The 16268-nt window shown below is 39.9% G+C and overlaps 2 protein-coding genes across 2 annotated transcripts in view; both read right to left on the bottom strand.

The window, feature by feature from the left end:
- Positions 1-16068, bottom strand: part of ghra (growth hormone receptor a) — a 39584-nt gene extending 23516 nt beyond the window's left edge. Inside the window, 2 exon segments of the mRNA XM_058783951.1 lie at positions 1979-2081; positions 15703-16068. Of these exon segments, the coding sequence (XP_058639934.1) occupies positions 1979-2069 (91 nt within the window). The 5' untranslated portion in view covers positions 2070-2081; positions 15703-16068.
- LOC131546094 (uncharacterized) lies at positions 2225-4473 on the bottom strand. The gene is made up of 3 exons (XM_058785416.1): positions 4046-4473; positions 3859-4004; positions 2225-2283 (listed from the first exon to the last, which is right to left on the bottom strand). The coding sequence occupies exons 1-3, from the start codon at positions 4471-4473 to the stop codon at positions 2225-2227; spliced, it is 633 nt and encodes a 210-aa protein (XP_058641399.1).
- Positions 16069-16268: the final 200 nt, after the last annotated feature.

Genomic DNA, 16268 nt, shown 5'->3' with positions numbered 1-16268 from the left:
TGCTAAAGTCTGTGCTCCAACTTGTGTGCAGCTACTGGGTCATTAACCCAAGTCATTCACTGCATCTGTGAAAGCCTATTCTGCAAATGTTACTCACCAAAACATATCACTGTCTCCGTCTCAATGATAAGCTACGTGCAGTGATGACATCCCGTTTAGTTCATCATCCTATAAGCGCCACTGTATCCTGTCCCTGGACTTTGGATGACCACAGTCAATGTGTTTACTTTCAAACAAAACCTATTTATTGAAGGATTGTTTGACTAGACCAAAGTAAAATGTTCTGTGTGCTCAAAGGTGAATAATCTTGACACAGGCCCAATGATTTTCCAATAATGACCTGGCACAAACATCTACAGTTTAATTCTGTGATTGATGAAAGCCCTTTGTAAATGTATTCATATTACAATTGTCATTTTAACATCTTACATGTACATTTGCTACAATTATTTAAAATAAATAAATATTCATATATTCAAGTATGTATAAATGTATTTGCTTTAAATATTCCAAAACAAACAAACAAACAAACAAACAGACTGATTAATTGTGGCGAGTGGGGCGGGGCCGAGAGCCGTGGGAACGGAGCGAGGCCGGTGGAGTTAATGATAATGAGCGACACCTGCGCCACTCGCCGGTCTCGAGTCCCACGGAGGAGCTCCGGAAGGATAAAAGGAGGAGTGACGACAGTGGAAGACGAGAGAGGACCAGGCCTGGACTTTTATTTTGTATTTTATGTGCGGCAGTCGTCCGTGAGGGGCTGCCGCTTTACTTTGATGTTTGTTTATTTTATTAAAAACTTTGTTTAAGTGTTCGCCGGTTCCCGCCTCCTTCTTCCCGACCTACGAACTGTGTTACATTAATATAATATCATTAATAACTGCACAAGTCAACATTTGAAGTGGATCAAAACCTTTCATCAAAGTTGTCTTAAAACCTAAAACCAAAATGCGTTCTTGTCTTAGGACAACTTTGATGAACTTTTTTGATCCCAAATGTTGACTGCTATACTTATCGGTTTTAAAATTATACTATCTATTAATTGTATTATTTATTAATTTTATTATTAAATTCTTAATTTACAATAAAATAAAGTGACGCTAATTAACAATCCATGCCCCCTATAACTCATCTGTAATTTCCATAGTAATACATTTTTTTTTTTACCATCAGAGTAATTCAAAAAGTTGCACCTAAATACAAAGCACATTTTTGCTGTTGTACAGTTGACAAAGTAGCCAAACGCATCCATCTGATGTACGGTATATTTACATAAGCAAACAATTTTAAAAAATAGGCCATTTGCATAAACCGCATAGTACAGTTGCCTCATTCCAGCTTGGATAGACCTTAGGGCTCCACCATATTTCTAAATAAAATCAATATCACAATATGGATTTGTATGACTGTCAAATGGCCCAGGCAGTGATTTAATTAAATAAAATTATGCATTTTACAGCATGCCATTACACATTTGTAGCTCATGATACAGTGTTCAGTGTCTGGTTCATTTACTCTTCATTTACTACTTATTATTTTAAAGTATTATTTACAATATATTTCTTATTTTGTTTAATATTTTTATTTAATAATAATCACAACAATCTCAATTTTAACCAAAAACCACAATAAAACCATCACAATTATTATTTAATAGTGGGAATGTGGCCTATGAGAGCCAAAAATGTGATTTTTTTTTTAAACTCTGAAATAGTTAATGAAAGAGATCTGAGGTGGTGCTTGTAAAAAGTAAACCCAAGTAAAAACGCACTGATTAATTCTTCCCATATACAGCTATTCAATCATCGGATGAAAATTCCTGTATTCATTCATATCGGAATATAATGCAGAAATACAAAATATCGCCAAGTCAGTTTATTTTTCCCGCAGTATCGTGACTGACCAACTTGATTGCAAATTGGAATGCTGAGGCAATGTGAAATAACAAATGTTTCTGATGTGGTTGTGAGTGCAGTACCTGGAGTGAAGAGCTCGGATCTTGCAGACACCAGTCCGTTTCCACACAGCAAGCCCAGGTAGAGCAGACCGAGCAAGAGAGAGCAAGCCATAGCTTCTGCTGTCTTCCTGAGCGGGGGAAAAAGAAAAATCATTATCAGTGGTTCTCCCGGATGACACCCCTCTGACAAATACTGAGCTGAAATCCCCTGAGAGCCCCAGGGCCATTGCCATCTCCACAGCTTCTTCAATTAATTTCCTTACTCCTTCACGCCAAACTGCGTTGGCTGTTACCGCCATTAATTCTTAGCTGGTCTGTGCAAAACCCTATACGAGGACACCAGACAATTAACAACCAGACACAGCCTCTGCAACGCTCAGCACTTCCAGCCATACGTGGGCTTGTCATTATTTGTAGGTGACCAGGGGTCTTTTAAGCATGCAGACAGTGCGGAGGATGTTTTCACAGGCTAATACTCTGCATTTACTGTGTTAAACTAGAGTTTCCATTATAAAATTATGCTAGCCCGATGGAAAACCTTTCAAAATGTCAAACGTTCATGCTATCTCAGCTAAAGGTCCTGGTGAAACATCATCTCACACAGAATGAAGCATAAAGAATTTAAACTGGCTTCGACTTATATATTAGTGGTGGATGTGTGACAGAAATACTGTTGACAAGTTGCCATCGTTCATACGGTGATTTATGTATGTGGGGTCACTTCGTGATTTACTCGTTGTGCTTGGTTGAATCTGTTGTTGACCCTTGTCTCTATTCCCTCGCCACTTTTGGGTCTTATCACAATAATATTCCATAGAAGAGATATTGGTTTGTCTGAAATGGCGATGACATTGTGACATAGTGAGAAATAACTGTCACAAGCAAGTAGTTTGAACAGGCTGTATCCAGCTAGCCGAAGAGTTAGGCTAAAAATAAGTACACTATATTTGTTTGGTCACCAGCACAAATCATAGAGAGGTCAGTTGCGCTTTGGGACGGATAAGTATGATCTCAACAGTCCAACTAAGCCTGGAGATTTATATAGACAGTCTGATAGAAACGGAAAAAAACACATACTGATATGGTTTAAATGTGCGTCAAATATATGACATCAAATAAAATCTTACATGGAAAGTTAATAAATACAATCGGCCAATAAACGTTGTTTAGACTGGCCTCATCCTGATGCGTTTCTGGATCTGGTTCGATTAATGAGGAGTTCTGGCCTAAAACTTGGCTTTAAAGCTATTTTTCTTCTGCACTTGGCAGTGGATTGTTGAAAACAGCATCAGGCTATAATTTCCAAATGTGGGAAAATACGCAGTCAGCAAATAACTGGCTTTGTTGCATCTGACCTGTAGCTTCACCCCATCTGAACATCTAACAATGCTAGAATAACAACATACAGGTTTCATAACCATGTTTTTTTTTTTTTTTTTGCATTGTGATACATACATACAAACTCATTGGTACTTTGGTATTTTGAATTTACATTCACAAAAGCTAGCTAAAATATTTTATAAAATTATACTGAAATATTTTATTTATAAATTTATATATTTTATTTATACATTTATAAAATGATATTCTAGATATGTTCTTGCGTCCTTGTTCTTTGGTCTCAAGTCTGGTACAAAAAGGAGTGAACAAACACGCCTCAAACTCGCCTTGATAGTCTCTATTCTTCTCAAGGAGATGGCCCTTCTCAGTCAGGTATGGAGAGGCCCCAGTACTCTAAAGGAATGCTGCTATCATACAGCAAGAGAGTGTAAAATGCATTACACACCCATATTGACAGGTCCAATGCTTATTAGCAGGTCTATGAGACTGAATTGCTTTTAGTAAAGTTTAATTAAGTACTATTATTGATAGGATAAAAATAGTAAAACAGTGGGGCCGACCGACAGCGGCACAGCAGGTGGAGGAGGAGCCCGAGCCGGAGCGCAGATGAGTCCGGGCGAAGCCGAGGATCCAGAGGGCCAAGGTGGAGCCGAGGGCTCTGGCGACCGAGGCGGAGGTCCGGAGGTACGCGGCGGAGCCGGAGCGACTGAGGACCAAGGTGGAGCTGGAGGGAGGGAGGAGCCCAACGGAGCCGGTGGGGCGGAGCAACGAGGCACAGCCGGAGGAGTGGAGTCCTGAGGCGATGGCGGGATGACGACAGACCAAGGCGGAGCCGGAGGGACGAAGGAGCCCGATGGAGCTGGTGGGCCGATGGGCGACGGTGGAGATGAGGGAGCTAGGAGCCGAGGTGGAGTCCAGGACTCAGAGGCTGGAGGCGAAGACGAGGGATCCCCCAGCCACGATGCCGATGGAGACAGGCAGACCCGCGGCGATCTCACCGCACAGATGGTGGGCTGAGGGTGAGCAGAGGGACTGCCAGGATGCAGCGGTGGCGGGGCTGAAGTAGCCGGGATGATAGGAGGAGGCAGGAGAGGGAGGGTGGGTGGGAAATCCAGGTAGGTAGGCAAATCAGGATAGTTAGAGATTACAGATGAAGGCGTGAGCATGGAAGGCATGTCTGCAGGAGTTTCCCAATTTATTAAGTTCCCAGAGTCCTGCGACTGCTCACCCTCAGCGGCGGTGCAGTGGGCGGGGCTTTCTTCGGCACCCTCACGCTCCACTGTAGCTTCCACTGTCGCTTGCGATGTAGCCGGCTCTCGCACCTGATCGGACTGTCGATGAAGCTCTGGCTCGGGGCAATCTCCAGCTCAGTCGCTCCTTCTTGCGATGGCTCGTGGGTTGCAATGGGCTCTGGCTCTCCGTCCGCGGTGGGCTCGGGCTGACGCTCTGCGGCTCGGGGTGACGGTTGGCTGGGCTCTGGGTCCGGAGTGGGACTGGTGTCATCGTCCTCGTAGTCCACGGTCAGTGGGGATCCACAAGACACCAGCAACCACTCCACAAAGGTGGCAAAATCTCCCCGAGGACCATCTCCGGACAACCGCGCTCTGCACTCGTCATTCAAGCTCATCCGGTAGAACGTGCAGAAGTAGTGGGTATAGTTGGCGATTTCCACAAATAGTCTTGTATGGTCCTCGAGGGAAAGGCTCCTCTGCTCCAGCATGAGGAGGAGGCAGGCAGGGTCATTCATGACAAAACAGAAAATAAAAACTGATAAAAAACTGGAAAACAAAACGAGGGGAAACTATGCTTTACTTTCGTTTGTGGTCAGTCACGGGTCTGTGCAGTGCACACACAATATAGGCGAAGACGAAGGTTCAAAAGGGAATAAGAGATTTAATATAACATCAAGAAGAAGGAGTCCAACACACACAGGGTAACATAAGCAATAACCGACAAACTGGAACTCAAAGGACAGCAACTAATATAGTGCAGATAACGAGGGGCAGACAGGTGAACACGATGAAGGTGATTAACTCATAATCGTACAATGGCAGAAACTAGGTCACACATGGGGAATGAAAACACAAACAAAAGTCCATAACTGTGACAATATTATTATATTAAAATGCAATTTCTTTCTGTGATGGCAAAGCTGATTTTTTTAGCAGTCATTCATTACTCCAGTCTTCAGTGTCACACAATCCTTCAGAAATCAATCTAATATGCTGATAAGGTGCTCAAAAAACAACAACAACAACAAAAAAACATTTCTTATTATTTTCAGTGTTGCTTAATATTTTTGTGGAATCTTTGATACAATTTCTTCAGGATTCTTTGATGAATATAAATTTAAAAGAACAGCATTTCCAAAAAAAAGAAACCTTACCTAACATTATAGGCCTACATTTCTTTACTGTCACTTTTAATTAATTTAATGTGCCCTTGCTAAAAAATAATAATAATAATAATTGCACTGACCCCAAATTGAACATTATATTATGTTATGTTATATTATATTATTATATTATATTATATGGGTAATTTTATGAGGCATATACAAATGCCCTGCTGTCCCTCTTTTGAGTTTGCAGTCACATTTCCACAATGTGGAGTGTTTGGAGATACTGGGAAGGGCCAGTAGGGTCCGACCCCACGAGGGAGTTAAAGGGGCACGGCAGTCTACACAGAGGGCCTGATTGTCCAGACAGCCATGAGAGGGAGGAGGGGAGGAACCTCCCTTGAATCTGATAGGCTGAAAGAATTTCCCGCTTCTCGAGTTCTTCACAGATTGCTCAGCACTGCATGCGTATTAGGCAATCCTTCTCACCCTTTAACCTCCAAAATTTGTCTGCTGTTGAAAACACATCCCATCTACGGACTACATTTACATTTTTGCCATTTGAGGGCCATGACCAGTGTTGGGTGTAACGTGTTACCAAGTAATAAGTATTAAATTACTTATCCACTGAAAAAGTAAAGTAAGGGATTACTGCTCATTTTTAGGTAATTTAATTACAGTTACTTATAAAGTACTTGCGTTACATACAGTAAATCATTTCAACAGTTCTAAAATCAATATTGAATTTGAAATCTAAATTTACCGTCTAAAGATAAAACTGAATGCAGCGTCTTTTTATCCCTCTGCGTGCCAGCGCGTTCACTTTCAGTTTTTCCTGATTCACAGAGAAACATTAAATACTCAGATACAGATAAGACTAAAATCAATCGAATCTAAAAAAGGGCCTACTTTTTATTTGTGTACACTGACAATAACAACAAAACATTGTGCTTTTGCAAAATAAACAAAACAAACAGGGTGCACTTTCTGCCGTCTAGGTCTCTGTGAGCAACTTTCTATGCATTACAAACTCAGCGAATATTTGACACCATAGACATGAGAAATATGTCTATAGAAAGCTTGTGTCTCTACACTCGAAAACGAATATTCTCTGATTATGTAATCCGTATGAAACTAAAGCAAGGTACTGTCTTTCCCGTATATGAAGCTTGAAGTGTCTACTTTTAAATGAACGAATTCAAATCGAAAACGAATATTATCTGATTATGTAATCCATGTGAAACTAAAGCGAGGTACAGTCCTTCCCGTATCTGATCTCATTATACGCAGTTACATGTGCGCAAACACCCTCATCTAGATACAAAAATTAGATTAAAAAATATGTAAAAACATTAAGATTCGTCTAATTTTCATCGTTTTTGAAAGAAGACTTGCTATGAGGAATTTACATCAGAAGAACAGCGCGATCCGACATGGCTTTTTTTCAGCAGAGAAGATCATTTATGTAATTTATTCTTACCTTACCTACATTAGTTAACGTGTTATTTTTACATAAACCTGTACGGATTTTACTAGTTGGGCTTTTCCTGAACATCTTGCCAAACTGAAATGTATTGTTTAACTTTTCTTAAGCTTTTTTGTTATTGAGATATTTTCTTATCGAGAGTATTTCTATTTGTTAACCAAAGATATAAAAATGTTTAAGTATTACAGTTGTTTTAAAGCTAAAAGGCTAAACTATTCTATGTTTGACTCAAATTGAAAGAATAAAGAGTTTAATTTCTATTAAGGTTTAAAGGGATTTTAAGATGTAGCCTAATTAGCGATTTGAATAATTAAGTTACTTATTGAGTAACTAAGTTACTTTTCAGACAGAATAATTAGTAAAGTAATTTAAATACAATATTGATGATGTAATTAGTAATAGTAATTAATTACTTTTTGAAAGTAACTTACCCAACACTGGCCATGACTTTGAAACAAAAGTTACTGCAATGTTTCTCTTAGTCATTAGTGATGAGTCGTTCTTCAACGATTTGTTCTTTTTGAACAAATCTTTAATGTGATTCGGGAAAAAAGAGTCATCTTGGGGAGTGATTCGTTCAGTCGCGCATGCGCAATATCCTATAGATTCTGTACTGGAATTAGTCAAGTAGTTCACCTGTTTCGAGTCTTTGGGTTTTTCGAGTCGTTCGTTCATCAAGTGACAGCCCCATAAGCTTAACCAATGCAGTCTGAGCCGGAAAGAGAATTAATAACAATAACCAACTCTTTATTACCTTTGTTACCACATTCAGTGTTATGGAAAAGAACCATCATGACAGAAATTCACACATTTATAAACTAAGAAATAAAAAGCTATAATTTGAGACCAGAAACGCATCACATAAATGTAAGAGTAAATAATTATAATAATGATAACAATACTACTACTACTACTAACAATAATAATTATGCCCCCATTTGTAAGGAAGCTTGTAAATTAACTAATTTCTCTGTCCAATGCTGTCACGTCACGTGACAAAAGAACGAACGACTCGAAAGACTCGAGAGATGAACTAATCAATTCTCTTTCTGGCTCAGGCTGCATAGGTTAAGCTTACGGGGCTGTCACGTGATGAACGAACGACTCAAACCCGAAGACTCGAGAGATGAACTAATCAATTCTCTTTCCGGCTCAGGCTGCATAGGTTAAGCTTACGGGGCTGTCACGTGATGAACGAACGACTCAAACCCGAAGACTCAAGAGATGAACTAATCGATTCTATTTCCAGCTCAGACTGCACTGGTTAAGTTTACGGAGCTGTCACGTGATGAACGAACGACTCAAACCCGAAGACTCAAGAGATGAACAAATCAATTCTCTTTCCGGCTCAGACTGCATTGGTTAAGTTTACGGGGCTGTCACAGGGCTGAACGAACAACTCAAACCCAAAGACTTGTCAGATAAGAGGTGAGGTGAGCTAATCATAGACTGAAGACCCAGGTAAACAATGAATTAAACTTTTCTGTTTCTTATAGCATTATAGTTTTGTATTGTTTGTAGTTTGATCAATGTTTGTGTAAGTAGTAGACGTGTTAGTAACACGTAACATTTTAATTATATTTCGCTAAAATGAACGAAATGACTTGAAAAAAGATTCGTTCATTTTGCTGAATGAGACTCAAAGGTCCGAGTCGGTAAAATGATCCGAACTTCCCATCACTATTAGTCATGCGAACCTGTTGTATTTAGTGATAAGCTTTATGGGAATACAAACACTTTTTTTGTAACGCAGACATTTATATATATATATATATATATCTATCTGGGCAGTGTTGTACAGTGGGTTGTGCAAATAAACAGGTCTGTTTTACGCCAGTCGCAATGTGTGGTTGAGCGGATGACAGCCCACAGTTTGTTCAGATTTATTTGTTGCTTAAAGCATTTAGGGCAAAACTGTCAGACTTGTGTCCCTATGTCCTGTGTTTTTCCTCCCTCATGTTTCCTCATGTCCTTATTTGGTCTTCCTGTTTCTGTCCTCGTTTAGTGTCATTAATAGTTCATTGATTTCCAGGTGTGTCTCTTCATCCCCTCATCTTGTGTTGTGTATTTAAAGAGTGTTCTGTTCTATAGTCGGCCCTCGTCTGCTGTTAAATGTCTTCCTTCGTTGCATCCCCTGTTGATTGTACCATTAAAGATCAGTTTATGTTGAAGAACTCCACGTCTCCTCGTCTCCCCGTTCCACGGGGAACGTGACAGAACAGCGGACCAATAAAGATGACTGCGGCTGAGGATGCTCTATGGGGTTTGCGGCAGGGCGGTCTGAGGTTGGAGAGATATGTGGAGGAATTTCTCAAGCTTTCTAACCGGGTGAGCTGGCACGACGCTGCTCTAGGTGCGTGCTCCCAGCTGGGGTTGGATGACGAGATAAGATGCGATCTTCCCGTGGGTGATTTTCCCCTTATCGAGCTAATTAATCTGATTCTCTTCCTTAACGGTTCTGACTGAAGTCGAGGAAATCCCAGAGTCTCGTCATCCTGCTCCAGCTGGAACGTGCCACGTCTCCCCAGCTCACCCCACACCGAGAACCCCCACATGCCTCTCCAACGGCTCCTACTGCCTGCCCAACTCCAAAACCCCCTTTCCTCCGAAGTAGCTCCATCCTCCTCAGCCCAGAGCCGGAGTCTGCGGTAAAGTCGAGGCCGCTGTTCGCGGCTCTCAAGCCCACCGTCCGCGGGGAAATCCCCGGCGCCATCCACGGCTCACTCCAGCCCAGAGCACGCTCCAGTGCCAGCCTCTCGAAAGCGCTATGCTGTGCCTGCGCCTCCAGAGCCCGCTCCTTGACGCCGCCATCCAGAGCCCACTCCTCCAGAGCACCCTCAAGTGCCCGCTCCTCCAGAGTGCCAGCCAGAACCAGCCTCTACTTCCCCCAAGGAATTTATTGGGGGGGGGGTAGTATGGCTCCAGCTGTAGAGGCCGGGGCCGGGGCCGGGGCTGGGGCTGCGGCCTCGGAGGTGGTCCCGCCATGGCCTCCCGGGTCCCCCTGACCCGCCATGGCCTCCCGAGCTCCCTGCTCCACCGTGGGTCCCGGAACGGGTGCTGCCCTGGAGGCCGTCTGTCCTGTCTCCGTGTCCGTGTCCCTTTCCCATTGGATGTTATAGCGCGAGGGGGGCGTGATGTCAGACTTGTGTCCCTGTGTCCTGTGTTTTCCTGCCTCATGTTTCCTCATGCCCTTATTTGGTCTTCCTGTTCCTGTCCTCCTTTAGTGTCATTAGTTCATTGATTTCCAGGTGTGTCTCTTCATCCCCTCGTCTTGTATTGTGTATTTAAAGAGTGTTCTGTTCTGTAGTCCCTCGTCCACTGTTAAATGTCTTCGTTGGATGCCCTGTCGATTGTACCATTAAAGATCAGTTTATGTTGAAGAACTCCATGTCTCCTCATTTCCTCGTCTCCCCGTTCCACGGAGAATGTGACAAAAACTTTATATAAATAAAAAATTATTGCTATCAGTGTGGGTTTAAACCAGTCCTTACCAGTTCACACACAGACCACAAGACTCTTAAAACTATATAATTAAGGGAAATTATGCATCATTAACACTCTCAGTGTAAGACACATAACTCAAACAAATAGAGAGAGAGTGTGAGAGAGGGATGGGTTGATAGATAGAGATAGATAATTTTCTTTAAAATTATTAAGGCTGACAATCCTTGATTTAAGCAAAGAAATCCTGTATTTGGTATGGCAGGAAAATCACAATTACTTGCCATATTTAATAATATAATGTAATGTAATATAATATAATCAAAGTTCACTGTCTGTCAGAATTTTAATTATTTGCTGCCACAACTCTAATAAAAGGATCTGGTGCTGGCATGCATTTCTGCTTAAATGGCTGACCTTTTGTGTGGAAGAAAGGTCAGAAATCACCATTTTCACATATTCACTTCATTTAGTTCACATCTGCAAACACAAAATTTCTGAAAGCTGACTGTTGTAGCTTCCCTAAATGAACTACTAAGTTATCAGGTCTAGAACTCTAGAACAAGCAAGAGAGTATTATTCCTGTTGGGCCAGCATCCAAGACTAAATTAATAGCATCCAGAATTAGCAGTGAGTAATACATACAGAGTTCACCATTTCAAACCTGTTGATCCCTGCTATATAATAAAACGTCACTGAGTCATATTATGATGGTGTACTCCAAACAGGAAGTAATACTAAATCTATGTGCAGTGATGTGCTCAGTCGTAAATCGCTTTTAATGGCACCTATTTAGCAACTTTATATCAGCACTCAGACAATCAAGCAGAGATTAAATCTGAATGACTGAGTCTATGTGCACTAAGACTAAAACCACTGTGCCTTTTTCCAGGTCTTCTGAGCTCAATCCTGCTGTCAGCACATCTCTGATGTAAAACAAACATGTGGACATCACCTTTAGCAAACTGTGCTGAAACTACCGATGATATCAGTCCATTACCATGAATGTTGGGGTAACATGTTACACAAATAAATGTATTTGTTCAAGTAGCGTACCATGTTACAAATTTATAAAATTGACACCATCACTTAAAAAGTACAAAAGTAGCATGCATTACTTTTCCATTTATTTACTTTATTTAGTGGCAAATATAAATAGAAAAACAATGCCTTCCCAAAAAGGGAAAATAAAACAAAGATTACTGGAGTATGTTTTACAACAACATTTCAGTCTTTCTACTTTAAAATGTGTTTAATTCAACGTGTTTCTATCTAGTTATTTGTAACATTTACTTGCACAATCTGAATAAATCTACAAAATAAATCTAAGGGCATCAGTGGAATCTAATCGGACAAAGAAAAAATATAACTTCCATAGTATGGACAAAAATATGGAAGTCAATATAGGGACCGGCAACTGCTTGGTTACATTCTTCAAAATATCTTCTTTTCTGTTTAGCTGAAGAAATTAAGTTCATACAGATTTGAACAATTTGAGGGTGAATAAATGATGACAGAATTTTCATGTTTTCATCTAGTTATGTTGAATTAGGCCTTTAACAATTGCCATTACAATGGATCTCAGTAGAGTTCAGCACTTATGCATTCTTGCAGCATTGCAAACATCTCTGAATTTATTGCTGTAATCTAATTCTAACATAAACTTCATTAGCGCAGTACTGTAGCATAGATCTACACAGCATTTGGCTACTGCAGAAAAGAGGATAACAGACAGGATTAAACCTTTCCTATTCTGATTGATTTAGTCAGAAGACGATATGCAAAGTTCAAAGGTGACATTCAGTAACCCCATTGCACAAGCAAGCAAACAGTGTGTTATGGTGAAACAAGCACAAAACCTTGTGTAAACCATTATACATGTATATACATGTGCACAGAAAAAAAACTGCATGTGGTGCAGTTTAGCTGGTGGAAAGGGGTTTTAAACTTGGTTAGACAGGGGTTTAACACTTCACTGGGCTGTTCAAATAGAGATTAAAGTGGGCTTCTGCTAGCAGCAGTATATGAGAGTCTTTTCGCTTTGTGATGGCATTCAGTTCTGGCTGGTGAGACCCGATCGTCTCTGCCGCTCCTATTTCACAAGGGCAGTGGAAAAGTCTGGGTCAGCAGAGCAGGCTGCTGGAGGGGGACGGAGCTACATTCTGCCAAACCGAGTGTGAGTGTGTGAGGGGAGAACTGAGTTTTACTATTCTGACTCTAAACAAGAAGGAGAGAGCGATATCACGCTTCCAACACCCCTGGTAAACTGAGGTCAATCATGTTTGTGCAGATAGTGCTTGCAAACCTGTTTGTGTTGCAAAGGTCTTCGAACGTCTAGACATTTTTCATAGAGAGTCAAAAGCTGGTGCATTGTAACGTTAAACCTTTATAGTCTGTTCTCATACAGAGTTTGACACTTAAGCCACATCTAAAAACGTATGAATGTCTTTGCATCATACACTGCTGTTCAAAAGTTTGGGAGTCAGAAAGTTTTTTTTTTTTTAAAGAAATTCATGACTTCTATTCAACAAGGATGCATTAAATTGAAAATGGCAGAAAAAAATCCAAAAGATTTATCTTTCAAATAAATGATTTGAACTTTCTATTCATCAAAGGATCCTAAAAAAATGTATCATAGTTTCCACAAAAATAATAAATTAAGCAGCACCACTGTTTTCAAAATTGATAATAAGAAATGTTTCTTAAAAACCAAATCAGCATATTGATCAGATTTTCCATCACATGAATAAATTACATTTTAAAATATATTCAAATGGAAAACTGCTATTTTAAATTTTAATAATGTTTAATAATACTACTGTTTTTTTTACTGTATTTTTAATCAAATAAATGCAGTCTTGATGAGCAAAAGAGAATTCTTTAAAAAATATTAAAATATCTTACCAACCACAAACTTTTGAATGGTAATGCATAACAAAATATCAAACCAAATGCCATTTGCTTTTAACAAATTGTAGCAAAAACACGCTTTTTAAAGAAACAAATTACCACAGAATGGTCTGTTAATTAATAAAACAATACTCATACTACTAATAAAACAATATGTTTATTATTAATATGATGAAGTACAGTGGCTATTCTGTAAGAACACGTCAACTTGAGGAGAACAAAGTGCCACTAAACACAACTTAGGAATGGGTTAATTAAAAGTAAACACACACTGGCTCAAAAAAGTGAAGTTATTTCTGAGAAAATGCACAAATGCCACTTGGTTTGATATTTTGCATCCAAGTAATGATATGCAGACTTTTTAAGTGTGTTCTAAATGTGTGCAGATACTAATGCAATATCTAACCTAAATTGTAACTTTTCTTCAATTACCAGCACCTTGATCTCCTCTCTGTGTACACAGTGATTTCAGTCAACACAAAATGTTCCTGCATGTCTGGTGTGCAAAAAGCAATTACCATCAGCACAGAAAACATTTAATTACAGACAAACATTAAGCTGAAACAAGTAATTCAATTTACTGAGGGATGGCAACAATTTTATAATAAATTAGTTTAAATGAATAATAAATTTCAGGTTCAATAACAGCAGAACGCATTTTGCAATTAGCATGTGAAAATCTACTAAACCCATAGAGGAAGAACAGCTCCTCAGCATTAGGGGAAAATTTTGAGAGTGGAAACCAGCCGATCAAACATCTAGAGTTTACCATAAGTGCTTCTGTGCATGTAATGCCTTGACAAGGAAACCTGTACAACCTGTAACCTTTTCCACAATGAAGAAACATGTCGGAAACAATCTAAATAAACTGGGGATCTTCTCATGTTGGCAAAAATTTGCAAAAAAAAGAGCACTTTAAAGCAGTAGTTTAACTTCTTAGTTTAACATTTGAGTCATTTTTTTAGGAATATGCAAATCTGCAGCACTCTTCTTGCTCTATCATCTTAAGACCTCTCTCTTCATAACAAGCCGCCCATGTGCTTCATTCACAGACTCGTATCTATCAGGGACTCATGACCTTTCTGTTTAAGCATCTGTGAAATGGGAAATTTGATTGCAGTGCTTTTAAATCTCTTTGTTCAGGATTTTGTAGAATTGCACAGGTAATGTCATGGCTGCTTGGAAATATAAAATGCAGGGAGTCTCAGATTTGTAGCCTCATTTCAACGCCATTCCTGATGTCTGAAAAAGTGTTAGAGATGGTCAGAATGCATTTTTATAATTACTCCACACATTTTTGAGTTTTTAGATTTTCAGGCTTTGTTTTCTTCATCAATATTAAAATTCAAGGTGCTTGAAAAATTGATTATGGCAACTTTTAAAATTAAGATTTTAATTTTAGTGGGTTGTTTTTTTTTCTTTTCTTTCTGGGGACATACATTTAAATATGAGCATGAAAAGAATAAATCTAGCTATTTAAATACTAAAAAAATTCTAACAGTTTAGAATTATTTGCTCAATTAGGCTATTAGAATATTTGCTCAAGTTATATCTTTAATACTCTAAATTCTTATTTTACATTAGAGAAACAAAGTACAACAAATAATAATTATACAAAACTAGAAAACACATTTGTAGAAACAGTAAAGAAATGCCAGCTGCTTCACATTCTCATACCCCAAGTGGACTTGACAAAACCCGAAGTGCCCTAAAGTGTGTCAAAACCTGCGGAAAACACCTGTATATGACATATACGATATAACATGTGCATAAATCCAGCTGTCACGCAAAGTCATAACAGGAATAAACAGCAAATGTGTCCATTAATTCCCTCTCTGTTTAACTTGTTACTCTAGCCTTGATTTAACGAGGGTAATAAATATGTTCAAACACTTTTCACAGCAGATAAGCCACCTGAGGCCCCTTATAAACATACTGAGAAGCGCGTAAACTACATTTCTGCCTTATTCCCACTGTGCAGAGCAAAGTTTAGACGGCAGAACAACATCAAATGAAAAAGAAAAAGATTACTTTACTATCAAAAGATTTTCAAGCTGCACACACACAGCGCGCAAAAGTGCTCGATTTCGCAAACTGTTTACTGCCCTGTGCCCCACGAGCTCTGCACACCCCTGTAAACCAACGTGTAGCCCAACTAAAACTCTTCAATTTCAGATGTTTAGCTGTATATCATGCAAGAACACTTGATAAGAAGACAGCGAAACTCACTCAGCTCCAGAGAAGTTGTCCGCGAGCAAATTCTGTTGCGAGTTTTCACTTTTTCGGCAGTTCGTTCATCCGGATCAACAGACTTGCGCGTTGTGGGTCACTCGATATTCTCCCCTTTTAAAACGATGCAAAAACGTGGTCAGATCAAACTCACAAATCACCCGAACATCTTTTCGGGAAAACTGCTGAAGGCGCTGCAGGGTTTTTAGGTATAACGAGCAGAAAAGTGTTGACAGGGAATTGTTCAGAGGGAGTGGGGGGCACAGCGCGGATCCTGAAGGGTCTCACGTTGACTGCGTAGCACTTCAAGTCTTCAGATTCACATTTACTGGCTCGCGCAGTGTCACTGGCTCGCGCCCCCTGTCGACAGATATTCCAGTCCTGGCGCGAGCTACCAAATGCAGCGCTCTCCCACGCGCTGAGCGCGCGCAACATCCAAAACACTCATGCCGCATAGAATCGAGTGAGTTTAATCAGATTAGAACTTTTTGTTGTTTTTGAAAATCAGTACTGGTCACTTTTTTTTGTCGTATTTGGCCAGTTTTCTGAGAGAGCGAGGGAGAGAG

The sequence above is a fragment of the Onychostoma macrolepis genome, chromosome 08, assembly GCF_012432095.1.
Source record: "Onychostoma macrolepis isolate SWU-2019 chromosome 08, ASM1243209v1, whole genome shotgun sequence".
Classification (NCBI taxonomy): domain Eukaryota; kingdom Metazoa; phylum Chordata; class Actinopteri; order Cypriniformes; family Cyprinidae; genus Onychostoma; species Onychostoma macrolepis.
This window is presented reverse-complemented; position numbering and strand designations above follow the sequence as displayed.